Source organism: Dromaius novaehollandiae, chromosome 5 (assembly GCF_036370855.1).
Source record: "Dromaius novaehollandiae isolate bDroNov1 chromosome 5, bDroNov1.hap1, whole genome shotgun sequence".
In the NCBI taxonomy this organism is placed as follows: domain Eukaryota; kingdom Metazoa; phylum Chordata; class Aves; order Casuariiformes; family Dromaiidae; genus Dromaius; species Dromaius novaehollandiae.
Genome location: NC_088102.1, coordinates 19,309,072 through 19,332,355, shown reverse-complemented (window position 1 = coordinate 19,332,355; position 23,284 = coordinate 19,309,072). Strand labels below are relative to the sequence as shown.

Sequence of the window (23,284 nt, the reverse complement as noted above, 5' to 3'; positions counted from 1 at the left end):
AAGTTGTAAGAGCCTCAAGCATTGCGTTGTCAGGTGTGCCCTCAGGATGCTGCGGCACCCCGATCCCAAGGCTTCTGGGATCTCCAGGCTTCTGCTTCCCTGGGGATCATTTGTTTCTTTTAACAGATGTGGTACAGTTTTGAGCAAAGGAGACACCCTTGCACTGACAGCATTGTAGTGTTTTGCAAACACCATTTGACAACCTCAAGCACTTAAAACTTTCAGGGATAACCAGCTAGAGTTATATTTGGACTTGTTAGAATTATAACTTCGTAATCAGTTCTGTATCCTTCAAGCCCTACCCTTCCTGTAAATATTTTGCCAGCTTTGCTTCTGACAACCTACATCAAGTTTTATTTGGCATACTGCAGTTAAATGCACAGTACAATGTTAAAATGAACCCAAAATGCACGTTTTAAATCAACGTTACTAAACATCCTCTACAGCAAAACAGTTCCTGAACATATACTTCATGAAGGGGGGGAGAGGGGGACGGAGGGAAATCGATTCATTCAAGGTGGGTATGACAAATCTATTTGTACTGCCCGAAGTCAGAAATGCAAAAGCTTAAATGAAGAAGCAGCAAACATCTAAAAAAATGATTGCTGTTTTAACTCTTTGACATATTTAGTAATACAAGTGAGGACATAGAAACAGGTAAGAGTTTAGTCTCGAGGAGGCTTTTTAGACCATGTATTAAAACATCAAATATAAACAGTATTTCATGCATCTTATTGGTATATTCTCTATGGTGTTTGTCCACACAACTCACAAACAATGATTTAAGTCTCACCTGTAAGGTAAGAAAAAAATATCTCTATTTCACCATGTGGAGAAATGGATTTAGTGGTGTCAGTGTCAAAGACCTGAAGAAAACCAATTCTTTTGAGTCTAATAATCTGAACCTTTTCCATTAGGGTGAAGTAGCTTCCCACCTGCAGGACACAGGCAACTAGTTCAAAGAAATATTAAAGCAACTGTTAACAAAGACCACAATAAATATTCTTCCCCTCTACCTCCTCTTCTGCTGCCACATCAAGAAATCCTATTCGGCAAGACAGACTCAAATGGATAAGGTTTATTAGCTCATCGTGAAGCCATATTTTAACTGGGAAGCACCAAAATGAAGAAAATGGATCTCCAGGGGTACGAAAGGCCATGCCAAAAAGCTCTGCATCAGTCCAGATCTTAGGTGAGATTTCGCCTTTCCAGCTTTTGCTGGAGCTGCTGAGGGTGTATCTCCAGCCCTGGACACTCTCTTCTGAGACCCTGGGGCAGCCTACTGAAGCCTTGCAGGGGACAAACAGCAAGAGGCACATCTTTCTCCATAGTGGGGATTGTAGTTTCTGTAGCTTGCATATCCAGACTACCAGCTAAAGGGAGCTGGCATGGATCTACCAATCTGCAGTCCGGTTTACGCTGCACCAGCTAAGGATCTGGGCCAAAACATTGGATTTGTGACTTGTTCTGCCAAAATTCCAGCTGCAGCATTGATGCAGTTGGCACAGCCGATACTCTTGCTGCTTTTGTTGACCAGCCTGGTGCTTTGATCTGTTCATACACGGGATCATTTGCAAACAGATTTGACATACATTTTCTAAAGCACAGGAGAAAGTTGTCATTCTGATGATCTTCCATCGGCAGATTAAAGGAAGTAAAACAGCTGGATGTGTTTGACAACACTTGTCTCTTAGGCAACTGAGAGGTGCAGGCAGGGAAAGGGAATGAAGTGCTGGTGAAATAAAGTGGCTGAGAGTGAGTAGATGTCCTAAATGCCACTTAGCTGTACCTGAATATCAGCACCTGCTATATTTTTCAGAAAGGGTAGTTGTAGGCTTATTACTCGCTAGGCAAGGTGCAATGCTGTTAGACAGAGAATATCGAATCCACACCGATGTCACATTTCCTCCTATATGGGTTTTGGCATTACATGCAGACTTGACGCCAGAAATCCCATCATGGCATACCTTTGAATCCACTACACTGAAGGCTATAATTTGCCCACTCAATACAATTTGTCCACACTAGAGACTGGTAATCAGTGGGCTTGCATTTGGTCTACAAAATGTCTAGTGCAGAGATAGACAGCAAAGTCTAACATGCACAGGACTGGGGCCTCAGAGATCCTCTTTTATTCCTAGATCTACTTCACCTTAGTTTAAGTGCCCTAACATCATCAATATTTTACTTACTTGTCCATGGAATTAGAGAATTGTATTAATCCTGAGTTTTGCAGCATTCTGTAACTGGCTATACATTTATCCCACTTTCCCTACTTTTCTTTCATGGAGATTCTGACCTACTGCTTTCCATACAGGCACTGGAGCTTGGTGCTGAAAGCCAGTCACAGAACTCACACTTCCATCCAGAATTCCAGGACCTGTCTGTCCTGCTATAAAAAAGAACTCCAAACCTTCTGATTTTCAAGCAATTCAAGTTTCATAGTGAATTCACATCATCTAATCAATCGCCCAGCTCTTTGGGAATGTTTTTGCGGTCAATCTGAATCCACAAACACACAACTCCCTGTAAGGTATGTGCTCTAAAAACAAGGCAGACTGCCTTAGCTGATGTTCTGCACGAGTCATAGCACACAGATCTGAAAACAGTGGTTAAAAAGTTCAGATCCTGCTGCTACAGTTCCAGCACAGTCCATAGCTGTGGAAGTCAGTGCTCTGCCAGTGCAACAGGGAGCTTTTCAACCTCAGCACTGAGTTATATCTAGCCAGGCTAGCGGTTTCAAAAAGGCATTATCATTGCCTGTGAACTTTAATGGATTCCTAATTTGAGGTACATGCTGGATAGCAGAAGGGGATCTGAGAGCTGCTGCTAGTCATTCTTTTACTACCTAAAAATGAAGCTTTTAAAGCATTTCTTCATACTAACCTAAGCTAAATCTCTGCTTCTGCTTTTAATCACTGGTAATTTCAAGGTACATTAAAATACTCTTCACCCAGGGGATCTTTAAAACTGCATTACTGCAAAACTCCAGTAAGCAGCCAGCTTCATCGCACACTGCACTATAATATCCGCATTTTAAAAAATGTGTCTTCAGAGAAATTGCTTGAGCTGTTTTGAGAGCTAGTACTGCTGGAATTAGGAGTAGAAACATCTAGTGATCAGCAATGATCTGAAAAGCTTCTCTGGCCTGTGGCAGAACAGACATCTGAGCCCCAGGATCCTGAAGGAGCACAGCTTGCTTGCTTGGTTTCTTTCTCTCTCCCTCCTTCTCTCTCCCCCTCCCTTCCTTTCCCCCTTGGGCCCACAATATTTTTTGAGCTCATTACCTAAATTTCAGCCAAATTTGACAGATGGTGGAAATGACACAAGTAATTCTGTTTCCACAGGTTTAAAAAAAAAAGGAGGGGGTAAGAGGAGAGAGTCTGTACATATTCCCAGCTGAAGGAAGAGCTGTTGTGAGCTAACCTCATACTAGAGATCAGAGAATCCGCCTGGGAGAGAGACTCTGTAACTACGAGGAGGTACCAGGAAAAAAGTTCAAGCAGATCTGTTCTTATTTGCACACCAAAGTCAATCAACCATGAGACACAAATCCATAGGAAAATGGGCACAATCAAGTCTAGAGCTCAAAGGTCAATGAACACCTGAAAGTGAAGCATTATTTAAATACAAAGAAGATGAATTCAGTCTCATACCAGGGAAGTATTAGAGTACCTGAGCAAACACCTAAATGCGTAATCATCTATCTTAAATCACTTCAAACAAAAGCTGTGTCAATAGTTACAGACACATTACATTGTTTTAAAAATGAAGTGCTGCTTCTATTTCTGCTCTTTCAGTGCCTTCCCTTAACAGTCCTCCACCCAACCTGTCTTTACTGCGGGGAAAGGAGGCAGATAAGCCAACTTGGCACGTATAGTTCCACCTTTCTGTTTGAAGGGCTAATGCCAACTAATGCAGGAGAGACCCAGCCCTCTGTTTTGGGTGTAACGTTATTTTCTTCTTTTGCTGCATACCACAAACAGAGAGTTCTCTCCTCTCCTGTGACAAGTGACAAAGCTTCGCTGTAATTAAAACTAACAAGGACATTCCTATAAATCTTATTTTTCAAAGGCTCCTAAGGTATGGCAATCATTGCTCTGCTTCACAGAAATCTGTGAACCATAGCATTGCTCCTATAGAATACTTCCACATCTAGCTGCCTCACAGCTCCAGAAAGTTTCTGAAGATAAGGATAAGAAGTACAATACAACTACACCTCCCTTTGGACATCCGGGAGGGGACTCCAGTCCCCATGCTAATAAGCGTTTCCCAGATCATATATACAGGAGATACAAGTCTCCCTCCACCTGGAGGTACAGATTCTCCACCACACCTCCTCTAGTCTTCCTCTTGGTATAAAACCACAAATAATGGCAGGTCAAGCAACCATACTGTCCTCTATGGTCAGAGGCACAGACAGTTTGCTCCTTCCTCTTCTCCTAAGGTAATATATGGAGATAATATACATACAGGTAATACAATTTCCTAAGGTAATATATGGAGGAACACAAGGCAAGTGAAGATTCCCAGATACACAAAAGAAGTTACAACTGATTTATCCCACTGTTGCTCAGAGGTGGTAAAAAACACAGAAGTTCAGGGAGCTCTAAGAGAACCGTACCAAAGTTGCAAGCAAAGGTAGCTCAGAAATGCAGAGTCAGACATGATCTGAGGCCCAGGGGCCTTTTGCCTTTAGCTGCTTCTTTAAACTCCATCAGTAGGGGATATATAACACTGATCCTAATACTAGATAAAGAAGTGAAACATTACTGGGAAAGCAGAAAGCTAGTTGCAATAAGCAGACATCATTTTAAGGCCTGTTTACACTGAGCAAGAAGAGCAGTCTACAGGCAAATAAAAGGAAGGAAAAAATTGCACGCTTTTAGAAATATGGAAAAAATTGCAAGTAGGATTTGTTTCAAAGCCACTGCACATCCATTTTAAGTGAAATTAAGTTTCTACAGACACATCACTTAGGATGGATCTCCAGCTGTGTATTTTAAAAATATATATAAAAAAATTAAACTGTGTGTAACTTCCTTTTGTGAGATGTACAATAACAATGCCAAAATAACTAAGACAGCTTTACAGACTGGTTGCTTCTGCTGAATGGAGCTTTGCCATAGACTGTGAGAGAAGATGGACTATCGCTCAGTGCAAGCAAGGGAAAAGAATGTAAATCTGCTGGAACAATGTTTGTGGAACATGGTGCCGATTTTAGAGATGGCTTTTTCCACGCACCAAGCATGAGATCATGTACAGGGCTGTATTTACATGGTGATGTAATTTTACAGCAGAAGCTGGAAAAACAAGGACGGTATATCATGTCCAGTGTGATTGATGCCAAGCTTTCCACAACTATGCAGCCTCTCTATGTCATACGTATTTTGGCAGGATGAAGCTAACAAGTGGGACACCCCTGCCCCCAGCTTCTAGACAACTTTACACTTTGGCTGCAAAATCAACTCATAACTCAAAAGCAAAAGCAACCTCCACCAGGCAGACAGTTTTTCAAGTCGTATAGCATGTGTGCTTAATTGAATGCTTACAAATTACCTTTTGTTTTATATAAATGTCCTGCCAACAAAAGAATGAACCAGTGAGGTCTAATGGGCTTAGCAGGACGGCACTATTTATGTTGTGATCATAGGAGACTGGATACTCAAGTACAATTATTTTCCAAGTAATGTTTTACTGTATTGTGGTTTACAAACTGCCTGTTCCACCCACTCATCTTTTGAGGTAGAATCTTACATTTTTTTCCTTAAAAGGAAGGCCATGACGTTGAGATGTAAAGACTTAGAAAATAACTTTGTTGGCCTCTTTTACATACAGAATGCTATTAGTCATAAATAAATAAACTTAGAACAGAGTTGTTTAATTAACCAGTGTAGTTATGTACATGTAGTCTGAAAATCTGGTTTAGTCTACAGTCAGTTTCTAACTAAGAAGGCACAGATCTCTACATGAATAACATTTAACATAAGATCAGAACTCGTGCCAGTTCAGCTACATCCATTTTTGAGCTAATTCAAATAAAACTGGTGCAGATTCTGAACCTCTGCAACTTTCATCAAAATTGTTAGAAATTAAGAAGCTGAGTGAGCCACCAACTATAAGCAACAGCAAGTCTGACTATAAATCATGTGGTTTATATCTATGAATTAAGTATACTGACAAAACAGCTTTCATGACAGTTTGTTCAACAGTAAACTTGCATATCATTTATAATTAAGGTAGTGGCTAAACATCCATTAAAATGGACAATGTACAACTTTCACCATTAGAAGAGAGCTTTTAGACACTTTTTTTCCTTCTTTTCCATGCATCTTGAAGTACATGAACTTTCTTGCTGATTTATATCACTGATTGGTCTTTAAATGATATGTCATTTTCTGGAAAACAGCCTTGGTCTCAAATAAGCCAGGAGCTGAATTTGGATGAGCTAGAGTCTCACATTCATAGCAAGGCCATCAAGAAGCAGTAAAGCAAAATACTATGCACTTGAAAGACAAGACATCTCATGTGACTTTTACTTGTCCTTTTACTTCCAATTGAAGTAACACCTGCTGGAACACTTGTTTAAGCCCTAAGAACACCTTTGTCTCCCCCACGTCATGTTTTTTCTTCAGAACTGTTGTCTAACATACTGATAAACTCTAGACTTGATGAATCATCAAGGAAAATGCTTTAGGTGGCAGCTAATAAGTTTGTCTAACTGGTTGATTGTACTACACCACCCCTTTTCTTCAGGCTTCCTTGGTTCTGTTCTAGAATCAATACGTGTGTATTAGCCCCAGGGTCTTCTCAACATAAACGTGACACGTGGGAGAAGGTTATCTAGTAAGGGTTTTCCTTAGAGCCCTTCTCCATTCCCATATATCATCGTTAACACCTCTTATAAAGACAGGCTCACCTGAGTATCCTTCTGGCAGCCCCAGCCTCCATAACAGAGAGCTTCATTTTCCAACACATTGTAGGCAATCCTCTGGACAACCTCTTTACCTGGCAGGTGTCCTCAGGAGTGCCAAAACAGGCATTAGGACAGAACTGTAGTTTCAGATGATGATGGGTTGTTTGGAGCACAACATTGCTTCAACGTTTACCTTGCAGACAGATCAACGAAGGGCACTTTTTGGTTCTTGAGCTGGGCAGATCTCTCCTCATCCCTAGATTTTCCTCAGCAGTGAGCAGGAAGAAAGTTCTTGGTTTCATCCCAGGATGCTGGGACCCAGGAATTAGGAGACAAGCAGGATACAGCAGTTAAAAGGCTCCTGATGCAGGGCAACAGAAATTCCTTTTCCTCGTCTTATTGCAGCTGGGTATGGCACATTCCCTCTGCCCCCCAGGCAGGACAAGGCTAGACCGTACACACAGACCTTGATGCTCAGCTGCCGTGCTCTCAGTAATGGAGCGTGCATTCAGTCAGCTGAGAATATCAACAAGCAGAGCCAAATTTTGCATGCTGGGACAGATAAAAGTGACTTTTTGCTCTCCCCAAATTTCAAATGTAATCAGTTGCATCAAGGGCATTGTCTGCAGTGCCCTAGGCATATTGGGGTACAAATTCAGGCAACAAGCAACTTAACTGCATTGGGTTTCTTTAGAAAAGTACATGGTCTCTTTAGCCTCAGCTCTTCTAGATGTGAAGGGAAGTATTTTGACTTTCACCTAATCTTCACCAGCAGTGCTGGAGCAGTATCTTTAGAGAGGTAAGAGAAGAAAGATCCCTCTTTTTTTCTGGAGAAAGAGAGGCAAGAACCTCTATTTCACACTGGTTGAGTAACTTCCTTGCTGATGAACAATATAGCAAACATTTCCCCTTTCCCAGCTGTTAAGAATTCATGAACATCTAACATGAATGCACACAGCAAGGTAGGAAACCCCAAGGGCTGGGAATGAACACAGCATGAAGCAGGGCCTCAGAGTACATGCTTCAGGGACACTTGCACGAATGCTCCAGTGCCTGTGCACTTACAAACAGAAAGGCCTTGCATGTATCTCCAAGGTCTTAGCAATCAAACCACTATCTACAATGCTATATGAAAAATAGTTCCTTAGCAGGCATTTTCTCAGAGAAAAAGGTAGGACTTGGATTTCAGTTTGAGATGCTGGTAAACATTGGTATGCACAGCTTAAAAAAAAAATAAAGACGATATTTTCTATTCACAACTTTTATTATAAACACCTAGATTAAACACGGCTTATGATTAATACTAATGGGAAAAGGGGGACATCACCAGTTATGCCTTTAAAAGGCTCAGCGTCCAAGAACAGCCAAAGTCCATTTTACACAGTATCCACTCAGCTGGCAGTCTCCATAGAGCCACTTTGGTGGTAACTGCAGCCTCCGAAACACTGCAACGTTCCCTTCCCTCCTGTGTAAAGTAGCATTTCACATGAGGACACAGTTACTTTGCACGTCTGTTTACTGCAGTTCGGCCACAAGGAATGAATAAAAGATCCACATCTTCTAGTAAACATACTCCAGGGAGATCAGTCTGGACCAATTCCTGTTCTCATTTTGCTCGACAGGCCAGGCTCATCCCGAGCGTCGTAGCTGGTTGGAGGTTAACATCGTAAGTCAAGGCCACTGGGCCTACTGGGAACCTTGCAAAGAGCAACAGTAACAGCCAGAAACAAGCTTTGTTCTCTGAAAAAACATGCTAAAACTATTTCAGTTCATTTATAAAAAACATGTTAAGAAGCACAGTATGTAGGGGACTGGGAAAACCCATTTGTTTGCCCCTTTCTGAAAATACTAAATTTCAAAACCATAAACCTATATAGTTGAAGTCTTAAAAACTTTAATCAACAGCTGATCAAAACAGTCAAAACTCAAAGCGGCTTTGAGCTCCAGGCTTAAAAACCATACGCTTTCCTGTTTCAATATTTTCACTGCTCCTTTGCCTTGAAACAGCAGCGTTTCCCAGCACCACTCTAGTTCTTGTGCGAGATGTTTGAACAGGCTCCAAGTTGTAAAAAGTATAATTATTCAGGGTCTACACAAACATTCACATGTGTACAGTTCAAACAGCCAATAGTAAATATGTAAACAATGGTTTTAATGGAATTATTTTTTTAAAAGCGAGTAGTTACAGTAGTGCATAGAGGCCCGTGCTTTTAGATGCATATATTTTGTATGATACATATGGCATTTTTCCCCCCTTAAAAATAACTATGGATAAAACCCTGAAAATATAGGGACTAGCAGAAAAAACTACTAGATCTTACTACAGGTGATATAGGAAAAAATAAAACATCTTTTGCAATAAAAATATGGTAATTTCCCCTTGCTAGAAATAACTAGCAAAACTATACTCCCACACATTATTTTTTCAACATCCTATGCATATAACAAATACTTCTGCAATATTAGCCCATCTTTTAAACAAAGCCTGAGCCCTTTACTGTGCTATATTTTAACTAATATCGAAAAGCACTTATGTCAGTAAATATTTGCTTATTCTTTAGTACACGTTAGTCTGGCTTTTAGCAATGTAAGTAAATGCTACAACATTGTTGATTAGATAAGAAGTGGTTTACGTACAAGAACTAAATATAAGAAAGAAATTTATCTAAAAATACTGGCCCTGATTCTAGGCAGAGCTCTTGCGTCTTCGCATTATTTCATTGATTCCAACCAGCATTAACCCAGACATATCTGGTCGAGAGGATCCCACTTGCAAAGATTACATTAGTCACAAGAACTTCTTATCTTTTCTATCTTCATCTCTTTGTATCTTTTATGTTTAGAATAGTGAGAGGAATGGGGAAAAGCCACATCAGGGCATTGAACCACCTTTTTTCAGACACCATAGATGAGAAAAGCCTTTGGGGACTGACTCATCGCACAGTTCCCTTTATGCCTCCTGCCACAGCTAAAGTTTTCCCAGTTGCTGAGGCACACATTACTCTGATCAAATGGTGCCAACACAGATGCAAATCCTTAGGCTCAGAGGTGCCTAGGATCGAGCCGCTGACCAGATCAATTCCCATCAACTTTGGAGTCTGTCAAAGACAAGATTTCAGATGAGGATGACATCAATGACCAGTGAAGAGGATGGTGATTCAAGCTGCTTCTCTCCAAAATTTTATTTCAATGCTCTAATGGAGCCTGCCAGGGGGAAAAATATATTTTTCCAAGGTAAATTAAAAAAAAAAAATCAAAAAACCCCACCCGTAACAGATGAGCACTTTTCCTAGTTCCCAGTCTTTCCTCTTAGTAATATTTAACCAGCAGTTTTCTTTGTGAAATTTTGGGTTTTCCCAGTCAACATGGAGCTGACACAGTGGAAGCCTTCTGAAGAACTTGTGTAGACAACTTTTCTTTTTATTTGTACTATTTTAAACAGTGTAAGAATATTTTTGTAGAAAGTCTTCATCAGTCCTTAGTTTCATCTCCAGTCTTCAAGATGGACCAATGCTGTACCATTTAACAACAACTTTTTCAGGGTTCATGACAGTATCTCTCCACTGCTCTACCGCTTCACTGTTACTGCTATCAGAACTTAGCCAGATCTGCAGTAAGAAATGAAAAAACAGAAATGAAATGGCGTTTGCCTGATATACAGGTCACAGAGGCTGAGCCTTCGTTAGTTCCAAATAAAGATCATGCAAGGATATAATGAGATACAACATGCAGCCTGAGACCAAAGCATACAAGCAACAAAGATAGTTCTGTTAAGACTAACATATTTTGGGTTTCAGCTGGGATCAAAAGGAGTCTGTGTATTTAAGTTTTGTCTCTGAGTAAATAGGAGCTTAGGGAACTCACTACACACTGGCGTTTCTCTGCTTATTAAAATGGTTAAAGTGCAGCATCTCTTGCTACACTCTAATTCCACATGTGCTGGGGTCAAGAGCTCATCAGGGCCAGGGATGGCTCTATGGACTGTGCATTCGAACTGCAGTTGGCTGCAAGCCATCTGGCACACGGAGTTAGCTGTCCATCATTTTCATGAGCATTTAAAAATCGCACACTTTGAAAGGCAGGGCCAAACCTGCATTCCACAGACGTTACGAACATGCCCATACCATGCATAGTCACGCAGTAAGAGTCCGTTTGTTCCCAGTATTCAATTAATGAATAGTGGATATTAAATGAGGAAATCAGGTACAAGTAGGAAGTTTCTCCCTGAACAGTGTCACCAGGTTTCACTGCCAAAAGAATTCTGCTTATGTAAGTAGGTATCATTATTTACAGGGCTTTATTTCCTGCACTCTTCCAAGAATGAATCCTTTTAATACTTCTCAGAAACTTTCACCATGAAGTACATTTAGCCTACACTGCTGAGGCATGAGTCCTCAAGAAGTGAGAATAACGTCTTCCAGAGTACCACAGACAGCTGATGTTTCATCCACAGAGATTCAATATACATCTTGCCCATGATTAAAGACATGCCTATAAAAGCAGCCCAATCTTTAAGTATTGTCTGTTTAGAACAGCATCCAATTAAACATCATTCTCTGAGGAACAAAGTTAATAGATCCAGCTACATTCATCTTTTTCCAGCTACCCAGCCAATTGCTCAAAGTACATTTTTCCCTGAGCCGTTTTATATCTTCATATGTTATGTGGCAATGTCTGCCTGTTGAGCTGAAACAACCTTTTCCAAATAACCTCAGAAGAGCAGAAGTAGCTCATTTCCTCCCCCTACAAATAAGATCCATGATTAAATGAAACTTATTAGATTGAGATGACTTCACGTATTGCTAGGTGACTGCAAAATCATACCCACTTACTTTTGCCCCAAGGTAACACAACCGGAAAGAACAAATATTTTTTCTTTTACTATTCGAAGTCCAATTCCGCCAACAGGATTCACAGCAAAATCCAACATGTGTGACATGAGACTCTCCATAAAATGGAGGAAGCTCACAGAACAGTTGCCCCTGCTGGCACATCGTTTCTGTAGTACTCAGCATTTCCTACAACTGCTCATGGTTCATTAGGTGTGAGATACACCATCAGAATGGGAAGCTACCATTTTCTGTGCCTAAGGATAGCACAGTCCTTCACTTGACAAGGGACATCATCATTTGGGTCTCCAATGTATTCAAATTGTAGTAATAAATCGAGCTGGGTCACGGAAAGCACTGAACATTACAACCAGTTATGGCCCACTGTATCAAGAAAAGGAGAGAAAGAAGGGACTGGAGGATGGTAAATTGCAACAACCAGGGGAAGGGAATAGACAGAATAAGGAAGGCTAGACTGCCAAATTCACAGTAGTTAACTAAGTATGAGCACACAAATATTTTTTAAAGAGATACTATAGTAAGTTTTCAGCTGTAAAAAAAACAGAAAAAAGAACACAACTAAAACATCATTTTGTGTTTGTTCACATATGTTATCACTAGATCATACGTATTTAGAATATTGTGCCATTTTCAGTATTGTTTTACCCAGAAAGGCAGTCAGATATTATAGCTGTTGGTATTTCCTTCTACACACACCTGTTTGTAGGTATATTATTATCATAAGCCAACACACCCTCTTTCTGTAGAGGACATCAGAGGTTGCAGAGCTCCAGTGAATGCTATGTTTGTTTTCTATAGAAAGCTTAGAGGCAAGGAAGATATTCTGCATCTGTCCACAGGAAGCCATCTTTTCCATAGTGACAGTCCACACAAAAATGGCTTATGGACTTCTTTTTAAGAGACAATGAAATATCAATTCCCACTCTGACTTTAGTGCATGTATAAGAGCCCAATACTATTCCATCTAGAAGAGTTTATCACAACTTACTACTTTGCTATATGCCACCTAATTTAAAGTATTTTAAAACTCATACCATTCAATACATTCCAACAAACCCGTGGAACTGGGTTTTAAGTAAAGGATAGCATGCTAGTTATCAATGTTTGGGCAAAGCAAAAAACCAACCTGTCCAAGGAAGTGTTTCCTTCTCACTGAGCTTCTGCTGTAGAGTTTGATGTGAAAACTGATTCCTTGTTCAGCTTGGGTAACTGGAAAAATCATTGTTTCTCCCCACTTCACTTGGCCATTAGTAGACTTCAGAAGACGAGTCTTCTTCTTATAAATCAGCCCGTCTGTACTAAACATTCCAACTTTCACAAAGAAATCTAGCAAAAGTAAAAAAGAGAGGAAAAAGGCTTAACATATAAAGGGTTACTTGCAAACACACACAAAGAGGAACTGACAAGATCCACATGTATAGTTTAAGTTGCAACAGTTTCCCAAAAGTCTGGCCAAAAGAATTGTAGAATAGCTTTCCTGACTACTCACACAAACAGAATATTTTCAATAATATTGAACTGATTAACACAGTATCCAAACAGCAAGTGCAAGTTAATGCTCTTGCATATCAGAATTAATATTGGGATAAAAAAAAATCTTCCAAAATACATAAACACATAGCCTCAAACCAAACAAAATGTAATCAAGTACGACATTTGTGGAAACAAACCTTGGCAATGGAAATCTACTGAACAATATGTTAGTCTGAGGTTTGTAAGGAATGTCATAAATTGCCAATCTACTCAAGCGGCATTTTACCTGTTACAAATGCTTTTAGACAGGAGGCATGGGATAGCTGATGTAACTTACTTAAAGACAGTGGTGTAGATGAAATCGGAAGGTTCTGAGCTTCAAGAATCTGTAACTGAATCCTCCTGTTTATTGCTTGAAAACAAGTTCCTATTTGAAGTTCTGCGTGGCACACCTAGAAGCAGAAGAATGTTGCCATAACATCTGGATTAAGCTGCGTATCAACTCAGGAAACACAGGAATTCTGTTATATGTAAGGCTCCCATGTTTCTATCTGGGATTTCCTGGACAGAAACATAAGCATGTGTTGTATACGCAACCTGCAGATGTACAGTAAGTAAATGCATCTTGCATTTGCCATAGCTGCAGTACACACGCTCCACTGATGGACTGCTTATGTGCAGCACGTGCATGGCCCTTGTGCACTGCAGGACAGCCAGACATGATGGACAAATACCCTAGACCTCAATTTCCACCTAGGAAAGATTCCTGAATGGTAAGAGTGGACACATACAGGGTAACACAGACATACAGAAGCTCTACTAAACCTTGGTACTGAAGTGAGAGACCAGATGTATTCCACTGACACATAAGACATTGGAAGTCTCCTCTCCCACTTGAATTTTGCAATATGGAGAAATAACTACAGCTTTACTGAGGTAGAAGGCCTGTCACTTAACATCATGAATGTTTAGGATTAGTGCATCCTGAACAACCTATGCGGAAGTACTTGTGTTTCACAGGTTTTTTCAAGATGTTTTAGAAGAAGATAGTGGCTTTTCCCGTAGACATTTACAATATTTCTTTTCTGTTTTCTGATCACTAGATGAAACTGCATGAAAACACGACCCAGCAGCAAACCTCAGACCTTTATTCAAGACAAATTCACCTGAATAAAACTTCAGGATTTAGGTCTCTGTAAGGCTGTTTGTTTTCCGGTGTTGCTACATCACAGATACAGAGACACCATACTTGCTCTTGTTATACTGGTTTGCGGATTAAAGTGAAGGTTAAAGTGAAGGTTAAAACAGGGACAGGTGAGCTGTCATGGCATATCTACATCAGAAAATGAGCCCTAACTAGGCTTAGCCTGATCCTGGAAGCCCATGTGGCACAGTGCAGCAAGCCTGCCACCACACATGGAGTCTAGATGCCCAGAGTCAGCAAGGCAACACTGCATCTACATCTCATGCAGATCTATTACACACCCGGACAACTCCACTGCCCTGCACAACACCCCTTTACAGGCCTCATTCCAGCAAGGCATGCTGGTGCCTGGCAATACAACATAGCTCTACAAGACTCAGGATTATCAGATCACAGATCCCTTACGTCTTTTGAGTTTATCTCCCAGAACACATTACTATAGCCTGGAATTTTTGCTAGTGGTAAAAAACATAACGGCGAAGCGCTTTGAGGCATCCTGACTGCTCTCCTGTTGGAGGCAAATGAACTCTGAACACTGGCAGAACAGCAGGAGTCGGCCAGTGGAGACCCAGCTTTCCCGACAGCCTCCAGTTAAAAGGAATTTGTTAGCTGTGGTTCCATTCAAGTTTTAACACATTTCAGTGAAGCAAAGTGAACCAAATAAGAGAGCAAGAGGTCAGATAGAAGGAGGAAGTCAGGTTCCCGTTCACACGCAGTCCAAGAGACCCGAATTCTCTTGGCAGCTCAGCCACAAGGTTTCTGTGTAACCTTGGAAAACCTGAAAACCCAGAATTTCACAAAGCTCCAAGCTTTGGCTCTCTATTGGCAAGCAGGGATAATTCTCTGCTGCCTCACGGGGTAGCACATGGAGGAATTCCAGCAGTGTCTGGAGGGCTCTCAGATATAATGGTGAGGAGAGCCAAGACAGAGAAACAATGAGATGATTTAGGAATTTACATTGGGATGAAGCAGCTTCTAAAGCAGCTTCCTTTTTCACTTAATCTTTAGAAAGTTACTGCTTCTGTACTAACAGAAGCAATACCATATGTTATTCTTGTTAGAACTAAAAATGTCATGTGTAACTTATATCAGGAATCAATATGGTCACTTATGTAACACAGACATTGTTAAATACAATTTGCTTTTGAACAGTTAAATCAAGTTTAATGTGTTGAAAATACATACGTCTAGACACAATCTGTAGAAGAAACAAACGGAATGTCAAATATTATGATGAGGAAGGGAGAAAAGGACAAATCCCACTGTGAAAATGACACTTGGCAACCACCTGCTTTTTATTACTCTAATGGAAATGAACTGTCTGAATTATTACTTCACAGCATGCAATCTGAACATTCAAAAAAAAAATATATAAATACACGCACACGCTTTAAGTTTCAAAATGTTACTGAAGATCTTAGCACTTGTCTTCCATAATGAAACTGGATTTTATTTCCTCTATGCTCTTGCTGTGAACCCTAAGGATCTGCTGATGCTTGTTAGGAAAAGGTATTTACCCAGTGCCCTTTGCTGAAAGTTTTCCCAGCATGGCCCTTCCTCAAACTGTGAGACATATTGCGGAATAGCTAGCTGTAACACTTTTCCCATAAACAGCTGCAGTTTATGACCATAACAGTTATGTACAGAGTTCAAAAGCCTGCACTTTTCTGCCAAAAGGTCCCCCGCAAAAAAGCATAAAGAACCTGTTTGTTGTTGGAACCGAAGTCTGCTGAATTATCACTGAATTACTTTTACATTTGTGCCAGCTCTTCCTAGGTGATAGGATAACACGCTTTTGCGGTGATACATGTACTGACGCTTACCGGTGCTTTGGAGGGAAGGCTTATATCCAGCCAATGACTCGACTCCTCTGAGCTGAGCTCTCGCAGTGCCAAAGAGCACTCTCCAATCGTTTTCTTCCTCGGAGTCTGTGTCTGGATTTTAAATACCAATCTGACAGCCTGCAGGCTTTGCAGTTTAATGGCAAATACAAAAGTTTCCATGAATTCAATGTCCTAGAAACAAAAAGACACTATCATAAAAGTGTTCCATAGAGCCCAAAATCTAGACACAAAGGCTTCCCAGCCTTACAGCCACTGCTCCTAGGGACCATCTTAGACTGCCAGGGAAAGGTAAGCTTTTGCGGTGAGTCAGTTCATGCAGAGTGGCCCTCTCACGCCATCGGCACACCCTTGCAGGGACAAGCGAGGCTCTGGATTCTTTCTTACTGCCATAATGAGCTGAGGCTGTCTTTTCCGGAGCTATACGACACCACACACATTGTCACAGCAGATTCTCCTGTGGCCTTTTGCTCCAGTCCCTCCTGCTTGTTTTATTTTCTTTCACCTTTGACTCACATTATGGGAGGTTTGTGCTGCTTTTTCTCTTTTCTTTTCCTGTCACCCTCAGTGCTCTTGCCCCACGCCACCAACCCTTACTACTTTCTGTAGAGCAAGTATGAGTTCTCTTTGCCTCCTGCCCTGGTGAGAGGCTGGAAGCAGAACATCATGTAACCTTCTCCAGGGTGAAAATGAAGGGAATTCACATCTACAGCTATGTGCAGTGTCCCGCCAATCCCCCATTATTCAGTTGCCAAGACTTCAAGGGGCAGTCCCCTATGAGCGTATCCCATACCTATCCCACAGACTTCGACAAAAGGGGAGAAAAGGAGGGCAACAATGTAAGATAGGAGGAGAAACTGGAACAAGATTCCCCTCTTCCCCCAACTTCTTAAAAGCCTATTAAAATAGTAACCTGAACCAAGGCAGTTATCACAACAAACATGGCACAGAAGAGTGGACCTCTGGTCCATTTTTAAAATTCATGTACATTTATTTACATTTCACATTCATTTTTGTGGGAAAAGATTTCGTGCTGTTTTTCCTGCCTCTACTTACATTACATCCAGCCTTGGCAGAGGATTTGAACTGCACTGGCTTTGGCAGTGTGAGAATTCCCTTGACATAGATACGAGGATTTTCCCCACAACTAGAAGGCCAGCTCAGGTCTCTGCACTGCAACATTGGAAACAGAATCAGTTTAGAAAATGTAAGACTCTGCCTTTCAGGCAGCTTAGGCACATAGGGTGTCCTAAACTGTTCTAGAATTATTCCTAATTCCCATAATATTTAATGCAAATCAGGGCCAGTGTAATGTCTGTATCACTTCAGACCATTTAATAATGCATTTTCATAGCAGAGAGAAAAAAGTTTTTTCAGTAGACTTTAATGATTGCACTATGTGGCAATTTGACAGCAGAAAAATCATGAATTCCCTTAGGTAGTATTTATCACTTGATACAGTTATGGGGTTTCTGACTACTCAGACTTCCATTGCCTAAAAATTATTCACAGTTTCTGGAAGTGTATAAAACAGCCAGTGTAACAGTATCACATTAGCTAACATAAAAGCCACAAGAAGTTACACATCTTCGAAATGCTGTTGTGGTTCTGCCCTGAAAGAACTGTTAGAGTTTAAAGTCAGTTCTGCTGCCTCAAAATTTCCACAGCAGGCCAACCTACAACCTACTCAGCTTTCTTATCCATAACGAACAGTATCTCACTCTACAATCAGAACAGTTCATGTAGAGTAACATGAAGAGTTATATACTCCTTGTTACTATTAACCAAGACAGAACAAAGATTGCAACTTAATCCAACAGAAGAAAAAGATTGCACTGTTTATATTATAATTTTCTTCTCCTCCTGAAAGTATTCCTTAATTCTCACTAAGTCTCTTCACTAAATCTGGTTCTCTCTTACTTTAACACTAAGTATAGTAAATCAGCCATTTGAGGAAACAATAAGCAGGTTATTTATATTTGCTTACATGTAAAACTGTGATCCAGATCTGTTCTGCAGAAGGAACATAACACAACTTCACATTCAGTCTTCCAAAGTCTCGCTCATCACCTGATAATGTAATAGTATCTGCGGAGGGAAGCCAATTAGTCTTTTTAGAAGTAATGCAGCATCTTAAAAATTCATTCAAATAAAGGATCTCAATAGTATGTGGACTGCCTTTTTTTGAAAACTTCTCTCAAAGTTTGGAATATCTTAACACACACATTTTAAGGACAAAATATCCATGAGGTACTGTGGCCTGACCTTCTGTATAGTTGCAGGCCTTCAGCTCTACCCCACTTACCTCTGTTGAGGTTAATAACTTGTGTTGTACTCAAACAACTTGTAAAAAAAAAAGAGCACATGCCTGAGACATCCAAGACTCACTGAGAATCCACCACTTCCTTAGACTTAAACACTTTCACTGTTAAAAAGCAGGCCAATTTATAAACTTACCTTTCTCAGACTTCAAATCCCAGTTTAATAAAAATTTCACTATTATGCTTTTCTCTACTAAGTTAGAGAGACTTTTAAAATCTAGTGTTTCTTTGCCATGACTGAAACTGGGTCACATCTCAGTCTTCTTTTTGAGGAGACTGCAAGAAATTCTGACTTTCACTAGGGAGAATTTTGTGGAGATTTGAATCATTTTTGAAAGTTTATTTTGCATCACCTCCACTTCTTCAGCATTCTTTCAAAACTAAGGATATTAGGTTTGCATGCAATATTCTTGCATAATTATCAATGTAATATGGGTATTGGATTCCAGACACTTTCCATATATATATATATGGATAAATCAGTATAAATACTGATACATGAAGAAGGACCAGAGCCATGACCAATGGGCCACCTTCCATCCTAACAAAAAATCTGTAATTTCTTAGTTCACTGGGGTAGTAAAGCCATAACTTATTTTTTCAAAAGCATTAGAAATGGGCTTCTCAAAGCCCATTTGGTTGATCTCCTGACAACAGAAAGGTGCACATTCTAAGACCCTTCATTTCAAATTGCAAAGTAATCTCCAAAATGACTTGCTAATCAGATCCTTTTCCATAAAAGTTGTCAACAGCAGTGACAGTTTAATGTTTCAAGTTTCATGTGCAAAGAGAAGTATTTCACTACGAGGTAAGCAACACAACATTACCCAGACTCCTGTTACTGCCTTGTGAATCCTTCCTGGAAGAGGTGCTGCTAGGTACACTGGAGAGTGAATCATACCTCTGGAGGAAAGAAAAAAAAACACTTTAGTTTGAGTAGTAGATGCAGAAAGTCATAGAGATTCTATCATCAGACAAGACATGATGAAAACAAAGCAACATGCAATTTCAAATTATTGTTTCATTCCCTAGTAATCCCTGGACACAGAAGCATGCAATTTGTTCCTTGATGCAAAGAGTAAATACAGGACACAAGGTCAGCACAGATTTTTTTGCTCATCAATGCATATGCAACTTCATCTCACGTAAAAGATGATTATTTGAAAGAACTCCACTGTTTATTGTACAAATGGAAAATGGATCACTTGTGTCTTCCTACACAGTGTCTCTTCCACTTTTCAACTGATCAGAGAAATCACAAAATAGGGAACTGCTGTCACTTGTCCTGCCCTACAGCATACTCAGGTTTCAACTGCTGTGTAGGGCCAGAACAGCTGTGGGGAGGGGAGACATCAAGAGCAAGCCTCCTGACATCAGTCAGGACACTGAACTTTTTTCCTTCTGGTGCACAGTACAGTGCCCTTCAGTGTTTACTCTGAAAACACAATGTAACAGGAACAGATGTACCACATAATCTGAGTTTTCAGGATAACCTAAATTACAAGGAAAACATACCTTCATGAATCTGTGAGGTGGGCTTCTGAGATCAAACATTGAACGACTTAAATCAAGTGATCCAGGTAGAGTGCTAGTTCTTAAATCACTAGCTAAAGAGAGAAAAGGAACAGTATGAATAACATAAATGCCATTGCTAGAAGAAAACAAAAAGCACGAAGTATTTTTAAATATAAGTAGAACTACTGATAAAGTTGAAACCTAACTGAAGTAACATCTAAGGAAGGACATCTCCACCCTTCTCTGTCTCCCACCCCCAAAACACCCTCCTGAATAACACAATGGAAAGAACAAGCCATGAAAACAACTTGTTCAATTCAGTCCTTGAAGTAATTTGAACCTATGAGGTCACGCTGGTACCGCTGGTAGAACAAAGAGCCAAATGGAAAGTATCAACGTGATTTCCATTTTGCAGACAGTTTAGAACAAACTCCCCCTTCCCATTTGCATCTTTAAAACACATTTAAAGAAAATTACTGAATATGGCATTTGCTTGGGCTTTTTTTTAAAGAAAGAAAATAAAAGGAAAAATATTCTCATTTGAAAAGGAGTCTATCAGAAAAAGATAATTGATTTTACCTAAAACTAACTGGAAGAATATGCAAAAAAACATAACTTCTGATTTTAAATGGTTAATCCAGAACAAAGAGATGAGAAGCCACTGGATGCTCAGCAAATCCAGGCTACCTCAAAGAAAGCACAAGCAAATGCAAAACCTTCAGATTCCTGAAAATTTAACTCTTGCAATTCACTTATTCCTCACATGTTAAGATATAATTTGAATGTAGGCATTTACAGAAGAGTGCAAGGTGTCCAGAACCACCTGCTCAGCAAACGGAAGGTAGTTTTTTCCTCCCTTTTGTTTGCTATCGTTCCTTTATGTCTCTTAAGTTTCTTCAAGTGCTTCTGCCTCCTCACAACAGGAATGGTGTTTGCGGTAGATGCTTTTTTTGTCTTGTCTTTACATTGAGCCAGCCAGAACTGCAGCTTAGCCTGGCCTCCTCTTTAAATTTTTTCCATAGTAAAGATTCCAGTGGCAAAAACATGCTGTCTATGAAACTTGGCCTCTTCTCCCCGGCTTTGCTGACTACACATTCCTGGTGTACCCCTACCAGATCTCTGACAACAGCAAGCTTTAGACTCGCAGAAGGCAACTGCCTGTTCTGTCACGAAAGCAAGACCTTTGTTTTGTAGAAGAGGGAGCGACCTCAGCAGTTGGAGGTGCTAAGCAGACCACAGCACCTCTCCTTCGGCCTTGAGGCAATACAGAGCTGAAGCGCTCTGCCTATGCTTATTACGCAGCAACAGAAGAAAATGAAAGCTGAACTAACGGCACTGTTTCAGGAACCTTTGCTGACTCCGCTAACGTTCAAGAAGTTTTTGAAGCCTCCCAACTTCAAAACCGACCCATACTGAAGTGGGTCAAAGCAGCACGGTTTAACGTACAGGACCATCTGATGAAATGCATTGCTTTTTTGATGCATTGCTGTATCCTGTCCATTTCAAAAGACTTCCATTACAATTCACTGATCATAGTCTAACAGGAGAACGTCACATCACTTGCTACTGAAAATTTATTTCCCTTTTATCGCCTTCAAAGGAAATACATGATTACACGTTTTGTAAGATGTCACAAATGTCACAATACAAACTAATTCTGACTTTTTCCCAAGGGAAAAAAAAAGAGAGAACAAAAGCAATGAAGAAAGCTTGGACAATCTATCAGAGGGAAATAAACACATCAAGGCCTGGAATCACATCCAAATTATTTCTTGGGCATGACACAGAAGGGATTACTGAGGTGTTCCTGGAGCCTAGTGTAGAAATAGTGTTACAATACCATGAAAGACCTAGAAATCTTGTTCGATATAATGGAAGTAGGAGAGGAAAGCCCATTACTTGATTTAATAAAAATCAGAAGATATTTACAGAAATTAACTCCATATTCAAAAATCATGAGCTCCATAAATTATTGTGAAATAGTTATCCAGTTGTTCATTCCTCCACTCAAGCCTAAAGGTTGTAAATCACTGAAGTTTTAGAGACAGTATGATCTGCTGTAAGTTTCTAGCGAAGCAGGTTGAAGTTTTCAGACAAGGAACATGGGATGGGGGGGGGGGCTGAAGACATGGTGTCTTTCCAAAAACTTAAATTTTTAATGGAAAACACAGTGACAGTTTTACATGGAGAAATTTGTCTGTAAAAAAACCCAGAAAAGCAGATAAATGGTAGCCATCAACATACTTTGTTCCCCTAAAATAACCAGAACTTTGGGAAAATATTAATAAATTTATCTTTTTTTAAATGGAGAGGAGGGACTCCACATGCAAATTCAAGGAGTTCACTCCATACATTCCGGCTAAACTTACTCTGCAGTTCTAAGCCAGCACCCACGAACAGTAGCATAGTACTTGCTGCAGTGCAATGGGCTTAAAGTTTTGCTTAAATAGTCTATGAATGCACATGAAGAGATTTGCAAGAAGTCATATAACTCAATCTTAAACTGTCCTCTAGACACATTTAAGTAACTTTTCTTGCATTTGAGCTTACTGAGACAAAACGAAGTGTTCACTTAGTTTGGAAAGAAAAAGTACCAATAGATGAACTGAAGGGCAGATATTCTAGACAATATTATAAAACCCACATGGCTCCCACCACAGGTGCCTGGGAAGCCAAGCGAAAGCATCTAATGTGTGAAAGGCTGGTAATATTATGTGCGTGTTTTGTTCAGGTTAAAAAAAAAAGCCACACACACACACAACCCCCCCCCAACCTTCTCCACATATTTTTCTTTTCATTTTATCCTTACAGTGATTCAGAATTATTTGTAAAACAGGACACTAATGGAGATATTTTTCCAGATGTGAAATAAGCATGTTGTATCTTTCTAAAAAACACACTTTTAAAAATGCATGCTGTTGCCAGCTTCTGATCCAGTAGAGAGGGGTGTATGTTTCCTTCAGTGTACAAAGTTTCCAAATGTATTTGCCTTAGCAATCACAGCAAGCAACACTTATTTATTTACTTTACTCTAAGTAGCATTCATATATATACACCAATGTAAAGCAGAGAACAAAATTTTTTCCTAGGTAGCCAAACACTTTCTAAACTTTTGCTGTTACAGTCCCACAAGCCCTCCTCTGTTCTTATATGTACTTACACAG

General features: G+C 40.1%; 1 protein-coding gene across 10 annotated transcripts in view; it reads right to left on the bottom strand.

Annotated features, from left to right (window-relative positions):
* Positions 1–8,161: 8,161 nt before the first annotated feature.
* TC2N (tandem C2 domains, nuclear) overlaps positions 8,162–23,284 on the bottom strand; it is a 34,234-nt gene continuing 19,111 nt past the window's right edge. For all 10 annotated transcript variants that reach the window (XM_064512173.1, XM_064512172.1, XM_026112426.2 and 7 more), the window contains 8 exons: positions 20,121–20,212; positions 19,433–19,508; positions 18,272–18,372; positions 17,341–17,457; positions 16,267–16,458; positions 13,577–13,691; positions 12,893–13,092; positions 8,162–10,524 (listed from right to left, as the gene is read on the bottom strand). In XM_064512173.1, the coding sequence (XP_064368243.1) occupies positions 10,414–10,524; positions 12,893–13,092; positions 13,577–13,691; positions 16,267–16,458; positions 17,341–17,457; positions 18,272–18,372; positions 19,433–19,508; positions 20,121–20,212 (1,004 nt within the window). In that variant the 3' untranslated portion in view covers positions 8,162–10,413. The remainder of the gene's footprint in view (positions 10,525–12,892; positions 13,093–13,576; positions 13,692–16,266; positions 16,459–17,340; positions 17,458–18,271; positions 18,373–19,432; positions 19,509–20,120; positions 20,213–23,284) is intronic.